Genomic DNA, 13,402 nt, shown 5'->3' with positions numbered 1-13,402 from the left:
GACTGCTCATTGTAGATGGAGAATTCAACATGAATACAGCAAGAAAATGTGTTTGGGCTTCTTTTAAAAAAAAAAAGGTCGGGCGCAGTGGTTCACGCCTGTAATCCCAGCACTTTGGGAGGCCGAGGTGGTGGATCACCTGAGGTCAGGAGTTCAAGACCAGCCTGGCCAACAAGGTGAAACCTCATCTCTTCTAAAAATACAAAAAACTATCCGGGCATGGCGATATGCGCCTGTAATCCCAGCTACTCGGGAGGCTGGAGGCTGAGGCTGGAGAATCTCTGGAACCTGGGAGGCAGAGGTTGCAATGAGCTGAGATCGTGCCACTGCATTCCAGCCTGGGTGACAGAGCCAGACTCTGTCTGAAAAAAAGAAAAAAAAAGTGGGGGCTGGGTGCGGTGGCTCATGCCTGTAATCCCAGCACTTTGGGAGGCCGAGGTGGGCGGATCATGAGGTCAGGAGATCGGGACCATCCTGGCTAACACAGTGAAACCCCGTCTCTACTAAAAATACAAACACAAAATTAGTTGGGCGTGGTGGCAGGCACCTGTAGTCTCAGCTACTTGGGAGGCTGAGGCAGGAGAATGGCGTGAACCCGGGAGGCAGAGCTTGCAGTGAGCCGAGATCGCACCACTGCACTCCAGCCTGGGCGACAGAGCAAGACTCCATCTCAAAAAAAAAAAAAAAAAAAAAAGTAGAGGTGAAACCACCGAGAATCAGAAACTCATGGTATTATCAAGGGATTTCAGGCCAACCTTTCTATGTGGACGTACCCGTCATCATGCACTAACACCTCATTTTGTTTAAGTCTGAGATGTGTGTTTTGGAAGCGTTGACTCTGTCACTGGACTCTGGCTTGAAAGCATCAGGCCCAGTTGTGTAAAGTGTATATGCTGAAGGAAGATGGACTTCTAATCTGTGAGCTTTTGTTATTCCAGGCACTCCAGTGCACAGAAGCTCTTCAGTGCCCTGAGCCAGCCTGCTGGGGAGAAACGGAGTTCCCTAAAGTTACTCTCAGCCAAACTCCCAGAGCTGGACTGGTAAGCTCTGGTTCTGTTTATAGATGTTTAATATTCTGGCTTTTGAAATGTCAGAAACCTCAGTGTTGGTCCTTTTAGGCTCCTTTTTCTTGTAGTTTCTTAGAGATCACTGTAAAATGTCGCAGTAACACACTGTACACAATTTTATTCTCTAGAGAGAATCTCTCCAAGGTTTATTTTTCAGCAATTAAGTAAAAACTTTTTCATGTGAGTAGGCACCTTCAGGACAGGCTAGGATGGTAACATAATAGCATTGTCTTTGTGTTTTTAGGTTTCTCCAGCATTTCGCCATCAGCAGCATTAGCCAGGAGCCTGTGATGCGGACCCATCTTCCTGTCCTGCTGCAGCAAGCCGAAATCAACACTACTCACAGAATAGAAAATGACAAGGTAGAGGAGCTCACCAAATATGCTGGGAATTCACAGGAGGATGATCTTGAGAGCCTGCCCCTGAATCTTTTGTGTCAGTTAACAAAAAGAACTTAGATGGAGTCCCTGTTACAGGACTCTCCACTTCCTTGGATCCTGAAATGTAATGATACACATGTAACCTGCTGTATACAATGACTGTGTCAGGTGTCTACATTAACCCCAGCCAAGCCTCATGACAGTGACAAAACCCTAGCATCTTGCCGTGCCCTTCCCTGGCGTCTCAAGAACATTTAAACTCCTACTCGGTGCTTTCATGCCATCAGCTCTTCCTGATTGTGACAGGAACTTACCTGGCAGTGGTTGACACATTGCACTTAATACAGGGAAGGGCACCCATGTTATTCAGGCCTTGCCGGAATCAGCAGTGTAAAGTGATACTTTATAAACACTATCTTCCCCAGAGTGGATTTTTTTTTTTTTTTGTCACCCAGGCTGGAGTGCACTGGCGTGATCTCGGCTCACTGCAACCTCCACCCCCTGGGCTCAAGTGATTGTCCCGCCTCAGCCTCCTGAGTAGCTGGGATTACAGGCATGCACCACCACGCCTGGCTAATTTTTGTATTTTTAGTAGAGACAGGGTTTCACCATGTTGACCAGGCTGGTCTCGAACTCCTGACCTCAGGTGATCCACCCACCCCGGCCTCCCAAAGTGCTGGGATTACAGGTGTGAGCCACTGTGCCCGGCCCCCAGAGTGAATTTTAATCTGCTCCTGCCTCACACTTCCGTCCTCTTGACCCCCTCTCACCATTCCTTCAGAACCATAAGTCTCTTTTTTTTTGAGACGGAGTCTCGCTCTGTTGCCCAGGCTGGAGTGCAGTGGTGTGATCCTGGCTCACTGCAACATCCACCTCCCAGGTTCAAGGGATTCTCCTGCCTCAGCATCCCGAGTAGCTGGGATAAGAGGCATGCGCCCCCACGCCCGGCTGATTTTTTGTATTTTTAGTAGAGACGGGGTTTCACCGTGTTAGCCAGGATGGTCTTTTTTTTTTTTTTTTTTTCTGAGTCTTGCTCTGTCGCCTAGGCTGAAGTGCAATGGCATGATCTTGGCTCACTGCAGCCTCCACCTCCTGGATTTAAGCAATTCTCCTGCATCAGCTTCTCAAGTAGCTGGAATTTCAGGTACCTGCCACCACGCCCTGTTAATTTTTTGTATTTTTAATAGAGATGTGGTTTCACCATGTTGGCCAGGATGGTCTCAAGCTCCTGACCTGGTTCAAATTCCTGACCTCAGGTTATCCACCTGCCTCAGCCTCCCAAAGTGCTGGGAGTACAGGCGTGAGCCACCATGCCTGGCTTTTTTTTTTTTTCTTTTTTGAAATGGAGTCTCGCTCTGTTGCCCAGGCTAGGGTGCAGGGGCCCGATCTCGGCTCACTGCAACCTCTGCCTCCCAGGTTCAAGTGATTCTCCAGCCTCAGCCTCCTGAGTAGCTGGGATTACAGGCATGTGCCACCAAGCCCAGCTAATTTTTGTATTTTTAGTAAAGGCAGAGTTTCACCATGTTGCCAGGCTGGTCTTGATCTCCTGACTTCGAGTGATCCGCCCGCCTTGGCCTCCCAAAGTGCTGGGTTTACAGACATGAGCCACCGTGCCCAGCCCAGAACCATAAGTCTTAATAGGCTCAAAGAGGATATTTATTTCCATGCAAGTCTAGAAGATACTCAGCTGCAAAAGGAAATAAAAGCACTAAGCAATGAGAAACATCATTTTTTCCCTTAGGCAAGAGTGTAAAGCATCTGTTTGTAAAGCATACCTACTTGTTGTATTTTATTAAAAGGTGCTCGCCCGGGCGGGATGGCTCATGCCTGTAATCCCAGCACTTTGGGAGGTCGAGGTAGGTGGATCACCTGAGGTCAGGAGTTCGAGACCAGCCTGAGCAACAAGGTGAAACTGTGCCTCTACTAAAAATACAAAAATTAGCCAGGCATTGGTGGCAGGTGCCTGTAGTCCCAGCTACTCAGGAGGCTGAGACAGGAGAATTGCATCAACCCGGGAGGCGGAGGTTGTAGTAAGCCAAGATCGACCACTGTACTCCAGCCTGGGCAATGGAGCGAGACTCCATCTCAAAAAAAAAAAAAAGGTGCTCTTGGATTGGCCTTAAAGTAAAAACATGTCTGGCTGTACGTACCTGTGCTGCAATTTGAGGGGCTGAGACCTGGGCACTGAGAAATAGGAATGAAGACAGGGAAGGCTGGATGGGAGGAGGATAAACATGGAGTACTGCCTGAGGAGTAGAAAGGGGTACGGTGTAGAGGCCCTGGTCAGAGGGAACAAGAGACAGCTTCTGGGTCCTACAAAAGAAGAGGGATTTACGGCCGTCTTCTCTGTGCTGATGTGGGCAGCTCAAGTGATGAGTGCTTCCAGGCTTAGCTTTAGCATAAGTTATTTGTGACTGGGCCTGTCCCAGTGAGTCTTGTGTATTGTGAAATAAAACTTAACAGGCTGGGCTGGTGGCTCACGCCTGTAATCCCAGCACTTTGGGAAGCCGAGGCAGGTGGATCACGAGGTCAAGAGATCGAGACCATCCTGGCCAACGTGGTGAAGCCCCGTCTTTACTAAAAATACAAAAAATTAGCCAAGCGTGGTGGTGGGCACCTGTAGTCCCAGCTACTCGGGAGGCTGAGGCAGGAGAATCACTTGAACCTGGGAGGTGGAGGTTGCAGTGAGCCGAGATTGCACCACTGCACTCCAGCCTGGTGACGGAGCGAGACTCCGTCTCAAAAAAAAAAACAACAAAAAAACTTACAGAGGCACTTGCCATGCCAAGTCATTTACATAGACCTCCCTCGGTGATTATAGGTTTCCTGTCCTCACCTGCCTGATGCCTCCTTTTTCAGTGAATTTATTAAGTTGCTTTGGAATGTCTACCTGAAAGGAGACCTATTTTCCTGTGGGTGTATAATAAGGTTAGGACAGTTCAGCCTGGCCCCTCTTCTCTTCCAGAATCACAAGTGCTTCACACACACAGTGAGTAAGACTTAGCCCTGGTCGGCCAGGTGCGGTGGCTCACGCCTGTAATTCCAGTACTTTGGGAGGCCAAGGCGGGTGGATCACCCAAGGTCAGGAGATCGAGACCAGCCTGGCCAACATGGTGAAACCCCGTGTCTACTAAAAATGAAAAAATTAGCCGGGTATGGTGGCACGTGCCTGTAATCCCAGCTACTTGGGAGGCTGAGGCAGGAGAATCTCTTGAACCCAGGAGGCAGAGGTTGTAGTGAGCTGAGATCACACCACAGCACTTCAGCCTGGGTGACAGAGTGAGACTCCATCTCAAAAAAAAAAAAAAAAAAGACTTAGCCCTGACCGTGTGACTTGGAGGGCACAGGCAACCAGGCAGAAGCATCCCCAGCACCACTCTCCTGTCTTCTGCCCTAGTTTACTACACCAGCCTGGGGCATTTTTGTCCCAGACCTCCTTTCTGCCCAGTGTTTTCCTAAGAAATAGTTACTACTGGGAAAAAAAGTCATAATATCCCTGAATGTCTGCTTTACAGAAGAGATCTGTGGTCTCAAGCAAGTAGGTCCTTTAATGCATTGTATTTTAAGTAATCTATTCACAATCTGCTCTAATTAGTGTTACTACTCTAGTAAAAATTAAACTAGTAACACTACATTTTATATGGTACTTGCTACATGGCAAGCACTGTTCTAAACACTTTGCTTATGTTAACCCAGTTAATCCTCACACCCACTTTACAGTATAGGTTCTGTCATTGGCCTAAGGTCACAGAGTTAGTGAGAGGTCGTACTGAGGTTCACACCCACAATGCTTGGCACCAGAAGTCAGCTCTCTTAACCTCTTCTTACATAATGCAATGCAGTTGAATTGCAAACCCATGACTTTTTCTTCATGTAGGTAATTATCAGCATTGTAACCGGCCTCCCAGGCTGTCACGCTAGCGAGCTCTGTGCTTTTCTGGTCACTCTGCATAAGGAATGTGGCAGGTTAGTATGGCTGCTGCCTTTGCTTTGGGGAAAGGGATTCTAACTTGGGCCTGCCTAGGCACTGGAAAACCTTAGACATGTTCTGGCCTTGGTGGGACTGGTATCAGCATGGTAGTCAGCCATTCATTTAATATGCTCTTCTGAGCACTTCCTGTATGGCAGGCACCGTTCTGAGTATGAGAGAATACATCGATGAACATACAGACACGAAAATCTCTGCACTTATGGAGCTTACATTCTAGTTTGGTAAGACAAACAGATAAGGAAATGTATATTAACTAGTGAAAAGTTCTATGGAGAAAATAAAGCAGAGAAGGGGCCAGGTGCAGTGTCTCACACCTGTAATCCCAGCACTTTGGGAGGCAAAAGTGGGTGGATCGCCTGAGACCAGGAATTTGAGACCAGCCTTGACAACATGGAAAAACCTACAAAAATACAAAAATTGGCCGAACATGGTGGCATGCACCTATAGTCCCAGCTACTCGGGAGGCTGAGGTGGGAGGATCACTTGAACCTAGGAGGGCGAGGCTGCAGTGAGCTGAGATTGCGCCACTGCATCCCAGTCTGGGCAACAGAGTGAGACCCTGATTAAAAAAACAAAACAAAACAAAAAACAGAAAATAAAGCAGGGAAGGTTATAGGAAGTGCAGGGCTGGGAGTGGGGTTTCAGTTTTCTGTTTTGTTTTTAGAGATGGGGTCTCTCTCTGTCACCCAAACTCGGGTACAGTGGCACGATCATAGTTCACCTGTAACCTCAAACTCCTGGGTTCAAATTATCCTCCCACCTGACCCTCCCAAGTAGGCAGGACTATGGGTGTGCACCATCACACCTAACTAATTTTTTTTAATTATACTTTAAGTTTTAGAGTACATGTGCACAACGTGCAGGTTTGTTACACATGTATACATATGCCATGCTGGTGTGCTGCACTAATTTTTAAAAAATTTTTTAGAGATGGGGTTTTGCTATGTTGTCCAGGCTGGTCTCAAACTCCTGAGCTCAAGTGATCCTCCCACCTCATTCTACAAAGTAGCTGAGATACAGGTACACGCTACTGTGCAGCCAGCTTAGATTCCAGTTTTAAATTGGATGGTCTGGGAAAACTTCACTAAGGAGGTGATATTTGAGCAGAGACTTTAAGGAATAAACCATGTAGCTATCTAGGGGAGAGCATTGTAGCAGCAGGTCAAGCAAATGCAGAGGGCTGGGAGTGCATCTGGTCAGCAGGGAAATTCAGGGTCATGACGGTTATAAAACTTAGGCCTGGTGGATGTCATGATCCTCCCATGAGCACAAGGAGACTGCCTGAGTTCAGATGCAGCTGGAACAGGTTGGCCCAGGTGAAATCAGGAAAATCATTCATCCTTCACTTCCACCTGCCTGTCAGATTACTAAACAACCCTTGCGGATTGAACCAGGCGTTTAATATCCAGTCAGTCTACCCCAAAGTAAGGCATCCTGCAGGAGGCCGTAAAGAAATTTGGAAGCCTGAAATTGCATAGAGAGTTGGCAGTTTAGGATGGGATATTGTGGAGAATGGGGAGGCAAATTACAGAGCGATGCTTGGGAAATACAGGACCTCATTTATTGAGTACTAAATGTCTAACCAGTTCCTCGTGTCTAGTGTTTTTGTTCTATAAGGATTCTGAATTATTCACCCTGCCCATTTATTTTTATTTTTGAGATGGAGTTTCACTCTTGTTGCCCAGGCTGGAGTGCAGTGGTGCGATCTCAGCTCACTGCAACCTCTGCCTCCCGGGGTCAAGCGATTCTCCTGCCTCAGCCCCCCAAGTAGCTGGGATTACAGGCATGCGCCACCAAGCCCTACTGATTTTGTATTTTTAGTAGAGATGGAATTTCTCTATGTTGGTCAGGCTGGTCTTGAACTCTCGACTTCAGGTGATCCGCCCGCCTCGGCCTCCCAAAGTGCTGGGATTACAGGCGTGAGCCGCAATGCCCGGCCAACCCTGCCCATTGCTGATTCTTAGCAAGAGACTAACTGAAGCCATCTTTTGCATGGTCCTTCAGAAAGTGACTGCCTGGTCAGAAGGAGTCTTTCTTACCTCTGATGTCTGTTGGTCAAGTGCTTACCTGACCATTTTCCCTATGGCGAGGGGTTTCCTATCAAAAGCCCCAGTAACAGTGGTTTCAGGATACTGGCCTTCCAACCCATCCAGTGCCCTCTGCCTTTTTTCTGTGAGGCCAAGATGGCTTTCTCCTGAATGGATTCACTGGGCGGAATGGCTTTAGGACTCATGGTCCCATTTGAATCCATGGCTGAACCTATGGAGCTAGGCCGTCAGGTGGCCCCCATGCTGAGGTTACCTTTTACCTTTGCAGATGGATGGTGTATCGCCAAATCATGGACAGCTCTGAATGTTTTCATGCTGCACACTTCCAGAGATACCTTTCCAGTGCCCTAGAGGCCCAGCAGAACCGCTCTGCGCGCCAGTCAGCCTACATCCGCAAGAAGACCAGACTGCTGGTGGTGTTACAAGGGTGAGCATTGGAAGTCTCCTGGAAACAGTCGAATCAGGGTGATGACCTTGCCATTACTCTTATTTTATGTGTAACAAACCTGGAGCACAGAACAGACTCTACATGCATGAGCAGTGTCTGCGCTACAGAGAAGCCTTAAGCGAGCAATGACCCTATTGCCATCCTATGGCCTACAGGCTAGTATAGCTTGCACACAAGTTTTAAGTTTGGATTTAACATCATCATATCCCCACAAGGTGGGGAATTAGGGAACCTGGCAAGATTCATTAGGAATTTTTGCAGCAGTAGTGGTCCCTAAGTCTTCATTCATCATCTAAATAAGGGAGCTTCATCTGTTTCAGTCCTCCCTCTTGTGGAATTGCAGAGATGACCCTCATACTCTGCAGTCTCCAGCTTCACCATGCCCTGGATTGTGGCCCAGGAGAGTTTCCTGGGACCTTCAGTGAGGAGTGGGAATATTCATATTGGGTAAGAAGCTCCCCTTTCATGGCTGTGTGCAGAACTATGATGATAGGCTGACTAGCTCATGAAGTCTCTGTAAGCACGATTATTTTGAGTGTGCAACACAGGAGGGCAGGTTTGACAGAGCTTGTACCACTGCTCCAGGGGACCCTGGCTGAAAGGAGGTTCTTTTGACCTGTTCTAAGGCCTTTCAGGGAGGAGCCCCTCACAGACCCATCACCACTCCAGGCCCAGAGGGGAATGCGCAGTCAGGAAAACAGGAGCCATGCTTTTCACTAATGTTATGGTTGGTGGTAATAAAGAAGCTTTTGGTAGTTCTTACAAAGTGCTTTTGTGCTATGTTAGTGTTTGCAGTTGGCTAGTTGTTTCCAGTAAAGAATGGGTCCCAATCCAAAGCCCCTTTGGTGTCCTGGCTGTGATGATGGGAATTGGAGCAAAGCTGGGAGAGTGGTACTGAGGAAGGAGGCAGGTGGGACGGTGTACCCCAGCAGACCATCTTTTCCTTTCGAGCCTTGTTCTCATACCTTGCCTCCAGCTTCCCTTCTGTCAGCCCTTTTGTCCTGCTTGTGGGCAAGGTCCTAGAAACCAGAGGAAGAGTCTGGGCTTGAAACCACTTGTTTTCTTCTGGTTTTCCATTGTTTCTACTAGTCAAAGGAATGGGTTGGCCCACCTCCTTTACCTCCTGCCCCCACCAGTTGAGAGTCACTGAGGGTGTGGACCTGGAGGTGAATTCAGCAGCTTGACAATGTGCAGTTGAGGTCATTTCCATCTTCCATCACTTTGGAGAGCATCACTGATTTTTTGTCTCTGACTTTACAATTCTGCAAAAGTGTCAGCTTTTCTAGCTGCTTCTGGACTACAGTGACAGTGTGACCAGCCCACTCTTATACTGCAAACCCAGCCTTTGCCCCATCACAGCCCCAGGATATGGGGACCTCTAGTCAATTTCCTGGAGGACTCCAGTCAGAATACTAGCTAAATGCTGTGGCTCTTCACTAAGACGCTGTTCTTACCAGCTGGGCCCATGTAGCACCCTCCTTTATAGCATGTCCATCATCTTGGGGCTGGGCCTTCATGCCCATTATTTAGGTTGTTGGTGATGGGAGATCCCAGATGCTTCTCATATTAAGAATTGTATTTCTTGAATATGGCTTTGTTTTCTTTTTTTCTTTTTCTTTTTTTTTTTTTTTGAAACGGAGTCTTGCTCTGTTGCCCAGGCTGGAATGCAGTGGTGCAATCTCAGCTCACGGCAACCTCCACCTCCCGAGTTCAAGCAATACTCCCACTTCAGCCTCCCAAGTAGCTGGGATTACAGGCACACGCCACTACACCCAAGTAATTTTTGTATTTTTTAGTAGAGATCAGATTTCACTATGTTGGCCAGGCTGGTCTCAAACTCCTGACCTCAGGTGATCCGCCTGGCTCAGCCTCCCAAAGTGCTGCAATTACAGGCATGAGCCACCGCTCCTGGCCTTTTTTTTTTTTTTTTTTTTTTTTTTTTAATGAGAGGGAGTCTCACTCTGTCGTCCAGGCTGGAGTGCAGTGGTGCAATCTCGGCTCACTGCAACCTCCGCCTCCTGGATTCAAGCAATTCTCGTGCCTCAGCCTCCCAAGTAGCTGGGATTACAGGTGCTCACCACCATGCCTGGCTAATTTTTGTATTTTTAGTAGAGATGGGGTTTCACCATCTTGGTTAGGCTGGTCTTGAACTCCTGACCTCAAGTGATCTGCCTGCCTTGGCCTCCCAGAGTGCTGGGATTACAGGTGTGAGCCACCACGCCCAGTTCCTGGCCTTTGTTTTTAGAGATGGGTCTCCCTATGTTGCCCAGGCTGGTCTCGAACTCCTGAGCTTAACCAATCTTCCCACCTCAGCCTCCCAAAGTGGTGGGAGTATGGGTGTGAGCCACCATGCCTGGCTTGGCTTTATTTTCATTTATAGCATTCTTTGGGGAAACGTGTCATATAGGACAGAGATTTCTTTAGCCCCTAGAGTGGCCTGATGCCACTCAATTTAGTGAAGCGGTGGGGCAATAGAATCGAACTTTGACATCAAGTGGAGCTGTTAGTTGTTGTTTTAAAAATTGAATTTATGTATTTTAAAATGACAAAGTTTTAGAAATGGAGGACAGATTAGTGATTGACAGAGGTCAGAATGGGAGTGGAGGGCAGGAGGGAGGTGGGCATGTTTATAAAAGGGCAACACAAGGGATCCTTGTGTGTTGGAACTGTTTAGTATCCTGACCATGGTGATGGATATAAGAACCTACACAGGTGGTAAAATTGAATAGAACTTAATACACACACACACACACACACACACACACACACACACACAAATATAAGTAAAACTGAAAAAATCTGAATTTTAAAAAATTTAATTTTAGAGAATTTGAGGGGCTGTATTTATACTCTGGAATGTTATAAAATCATTCTTTAAAATTATCTGCATTAAAAACAAAATTTGAAATTAATGTAAAAACTTGTGCACACTCAGATTGTAGGCTTAAATTGCAAACACAAAACTGAGCCCAAAGGAGACTTGAATAGATTATCTGTTGTTTCAGAGAAAAGAAAGTTAAGGTCCTGCTGGGTTTTTGTTTAGTTTTTATTTTTAATAAAGAAAATACTGACAGAAAGCAAACGTGAAGAGACAGTTTTTTGCCTTCATCATACAGTTGGGTCAGTTTAGCCTGAGTGGTCTGGTACAAGCTGTAGCCTGGCCACCATGGCTCACACATGTAATCCCAACACTTTGGGAGGCCAAGGTGGGTGAATCACTTGAGCTCAGGAGTTTGAGAGCAGCCTGAGCAACATGAGGAAACCCTGTCTCTACCAAAAATACAAAAAATTAGCTGGGTGTGGTGGTGCACACCTGTAGTCGCAGCTACTCAGGAGGCTGAGGCAGGAGGATCGCTTGAGCCTGGGAGGCAGAGTTTGCTGTGAGCTGTGACCCTGCTACTGCACTCCAGCCTGGGCAACAGAGCAAGACTCTGTCTCAAAATAAAATAAAATAAAATAAAGACTCTAGTAACTTGAGCGTGGTGCTTCCTTCTGGGTAGGGGGTGCTCTTTCTGTCTGGAGGCCTCACCCAGGATGATTATGGGGCTGGGGAGGGAGGGAGGTTCTAACAGGGATTCCCCTAATGGATAGAGTGAATGGCCCGGGGCCTTCTCTCTTGGGGCAGTGCCCAGATGTATAGGCCTCATCAAGGAGACAGGGGCCTGTTTTTTACTCTAACATTTTTCCATTAAAGTCAATGGAAATTAATGAAATGCTCTGAAAACCTAGAAATTCCCCAGGCACTCTCTCTAAGGGAAATCCTGTTATATTAAAATGACTCCTCAAGCATGGCTTGTGAATCCTTTTCCGTTGTCCTTTGCTCCCCTAAGAAATGAGTCTCTACTGCTTACACTGAAGTCTCCTGTAGGCTGTTTCATGTTTGCAATTTAAGCCTACAATCTGAGTGAGCACATGTTTCACATTAACTGTAAGAGTTAAATCCATTAACTCCATTAAAAACCACCACAGAGGGATGCAGAACAGCATGCACACGCCAGCCCTGCTTACCAGGCGTGCTTCTGTATGGGCCTGGCAGTGCATGTTGTGGGTGGGACTCTCCTGACATCCAGGCCCAGCCAGGCACTCAGTGGAAAGAGCCGCGTGTGGTCATACATGCATGCCCAGGCAGGGGGAGAATCCCTGAAGAAGAGAAGGCTGTGAGCAGAGGGCTGTCAGGCCCCCCTGGGGGAGCTCTTAGAACCTAGTATGCCCCGTTCTCTACTGAAGCACTGCCAGCTGATCAGGACTTAGGAGAACCTGGGGTGGGGTGGAGTATTGCAGTCTGGGGATAAAGCCAAGAGCCTTTTTACAGATGAGTTGTTTGTAGGAACTCAAGAACAACTCAAGCAGGCTGTACCTGTCCATACCACCACCACTGGCTTCCAAAGGGCTCAGGCTAAACCAGGCCCATCTGATCAGAAAAGCTGCCTGTTAGGTTCGACTTCCTTCCACAGGAACAAATCTTTTGGTGATAGGCCGGATCAATCAGGAAAGGGTTCTCCTCTACAAGGTGAAGAGGCTAGGTCCCCTCTTGAAGTGGCCAGGGGCCTGCTCAGGGTTGAACATCCAGTTTATTCACCTACCCTGCTTTAGGCAGCAGAGATTACAGTACTCAACAACCACCTGACATTCTTATTATGGAGATAGTAAACAAATAAATGAGAAAATAGGGTATAAATAGCTGCTGATTGGGGCTTTGAAGAAACTTGGAGGAGGAGGTAGGGAATGCCAAGAAGGGAGGGTTGCTGGATCACACAGGGTGTATGAAGTCAGAGGGTGCCTCTCCGTAAGATGCCGCCTGAGCAGAGACCTGAAGGGAGAGAGAACCACCCATGCAGATACCTGACGAAAAGAACATTCCAGGCAGGGGGGCAAAGAATGCAGAGGTAGAAGTATGCCTGGCATGTTCAGAAAAGAGCCAGGAGACCAAAGTAGCTGGATTAGGGCAAGGGAAGTGATAGTAGATGAAATTCTTTGCTGCTCCATAGGGGGTCAGATCATAGAGGGCTGCCTGGGACATTGTAAGGGCTTTGGCTTTCACACAGAGTGAGATGGAAGCCACTAGCGGGTTTTGAGCAGAGAAATGACATGATCTGACTCTGGGTTTAGCATATCTCTCTGGCATCTGTGTTGAAAACAGATCAGAGAGAGGCAAGGACAGAAGCAGCGACAGCTGGGAGGCTGTTGGGGTGATCTAAGCAAGAGATTATAACAGTTTGGACCCAGTGGGAGCTTGGGGGTGTAAGCAGTGATCTCTTCTAGTTATATTTTGAAGACAGAAAAAAATGGAGTCAAAGGAGACCAAAAAAAATATATTTGAGCCTAGCATCTGAAAGAGTAGAGTCCATCTGCTGAAAAGGACAAGGAGTTTGGAGAGCGTTCCAGGCAGGAGATAGCAGTGTGAGCTGTATTTGACATGGATGAGTCTGCTGACCTGGATGGGTCTGGACACACTCTCTTGCCTGTGT

The 13,402-nt window shown here is 47.5% G+C and overlaps 1 protein-coding gene across 4 annotated transcripts in view; it reads left to right on the top strand.

Annotated features, from left to right (window-relative positions):
* The window catches only part of DNAAF9 (dynein axonemal assembly factor 9), a 162,265-nt gene that overhangs the window by 112,114 nt on the left and 36,749 nt on the right, over positions 1-13,402 (top strand). For all 4 annotated transcript variants that reach the window (XM_031004883.3, XM_031004884.3, XM_055372473.2 and 1 more), the window contains 4 exons: positions 939-1,040; positions 1,312-1,429; positions 5,325-5,413; positions 7,755-7,913. In XM_031004883.3, coding sequence (XP_030860743.3) covers positions 939-1,040; positions 1,312-1,429; positions 5,325-5,413; positions 7,755-7,913 — 468 coding nt within the window. The remainder of the gene's footprint in view (positions 1-938; positions 1,041-1,311; positions 1,430-5,324; positions 5,414-7,754; positions 7,914-13,402) is intronic.

Source organism: Gorilla gorilla, chromosome 21 (assembly GCF_029281585.2).
Source record: "Gorilla gorilla gorilla isolate KB3781 chromosome 21, NHGRI_mGorGor1-v2.1_pri, whole genome shotgun sequence".
Taxonomy (NCBI): Eukaryota; Metazoa; Chordata; class Mammalia; order Primates; family Hominidae; genus Gorilla; species Gorilla gorilla.
Note: the sequence above shows the minus strand (reverse complement) of the source record. Positions and strands in the feature narration are given on the sequence as shown.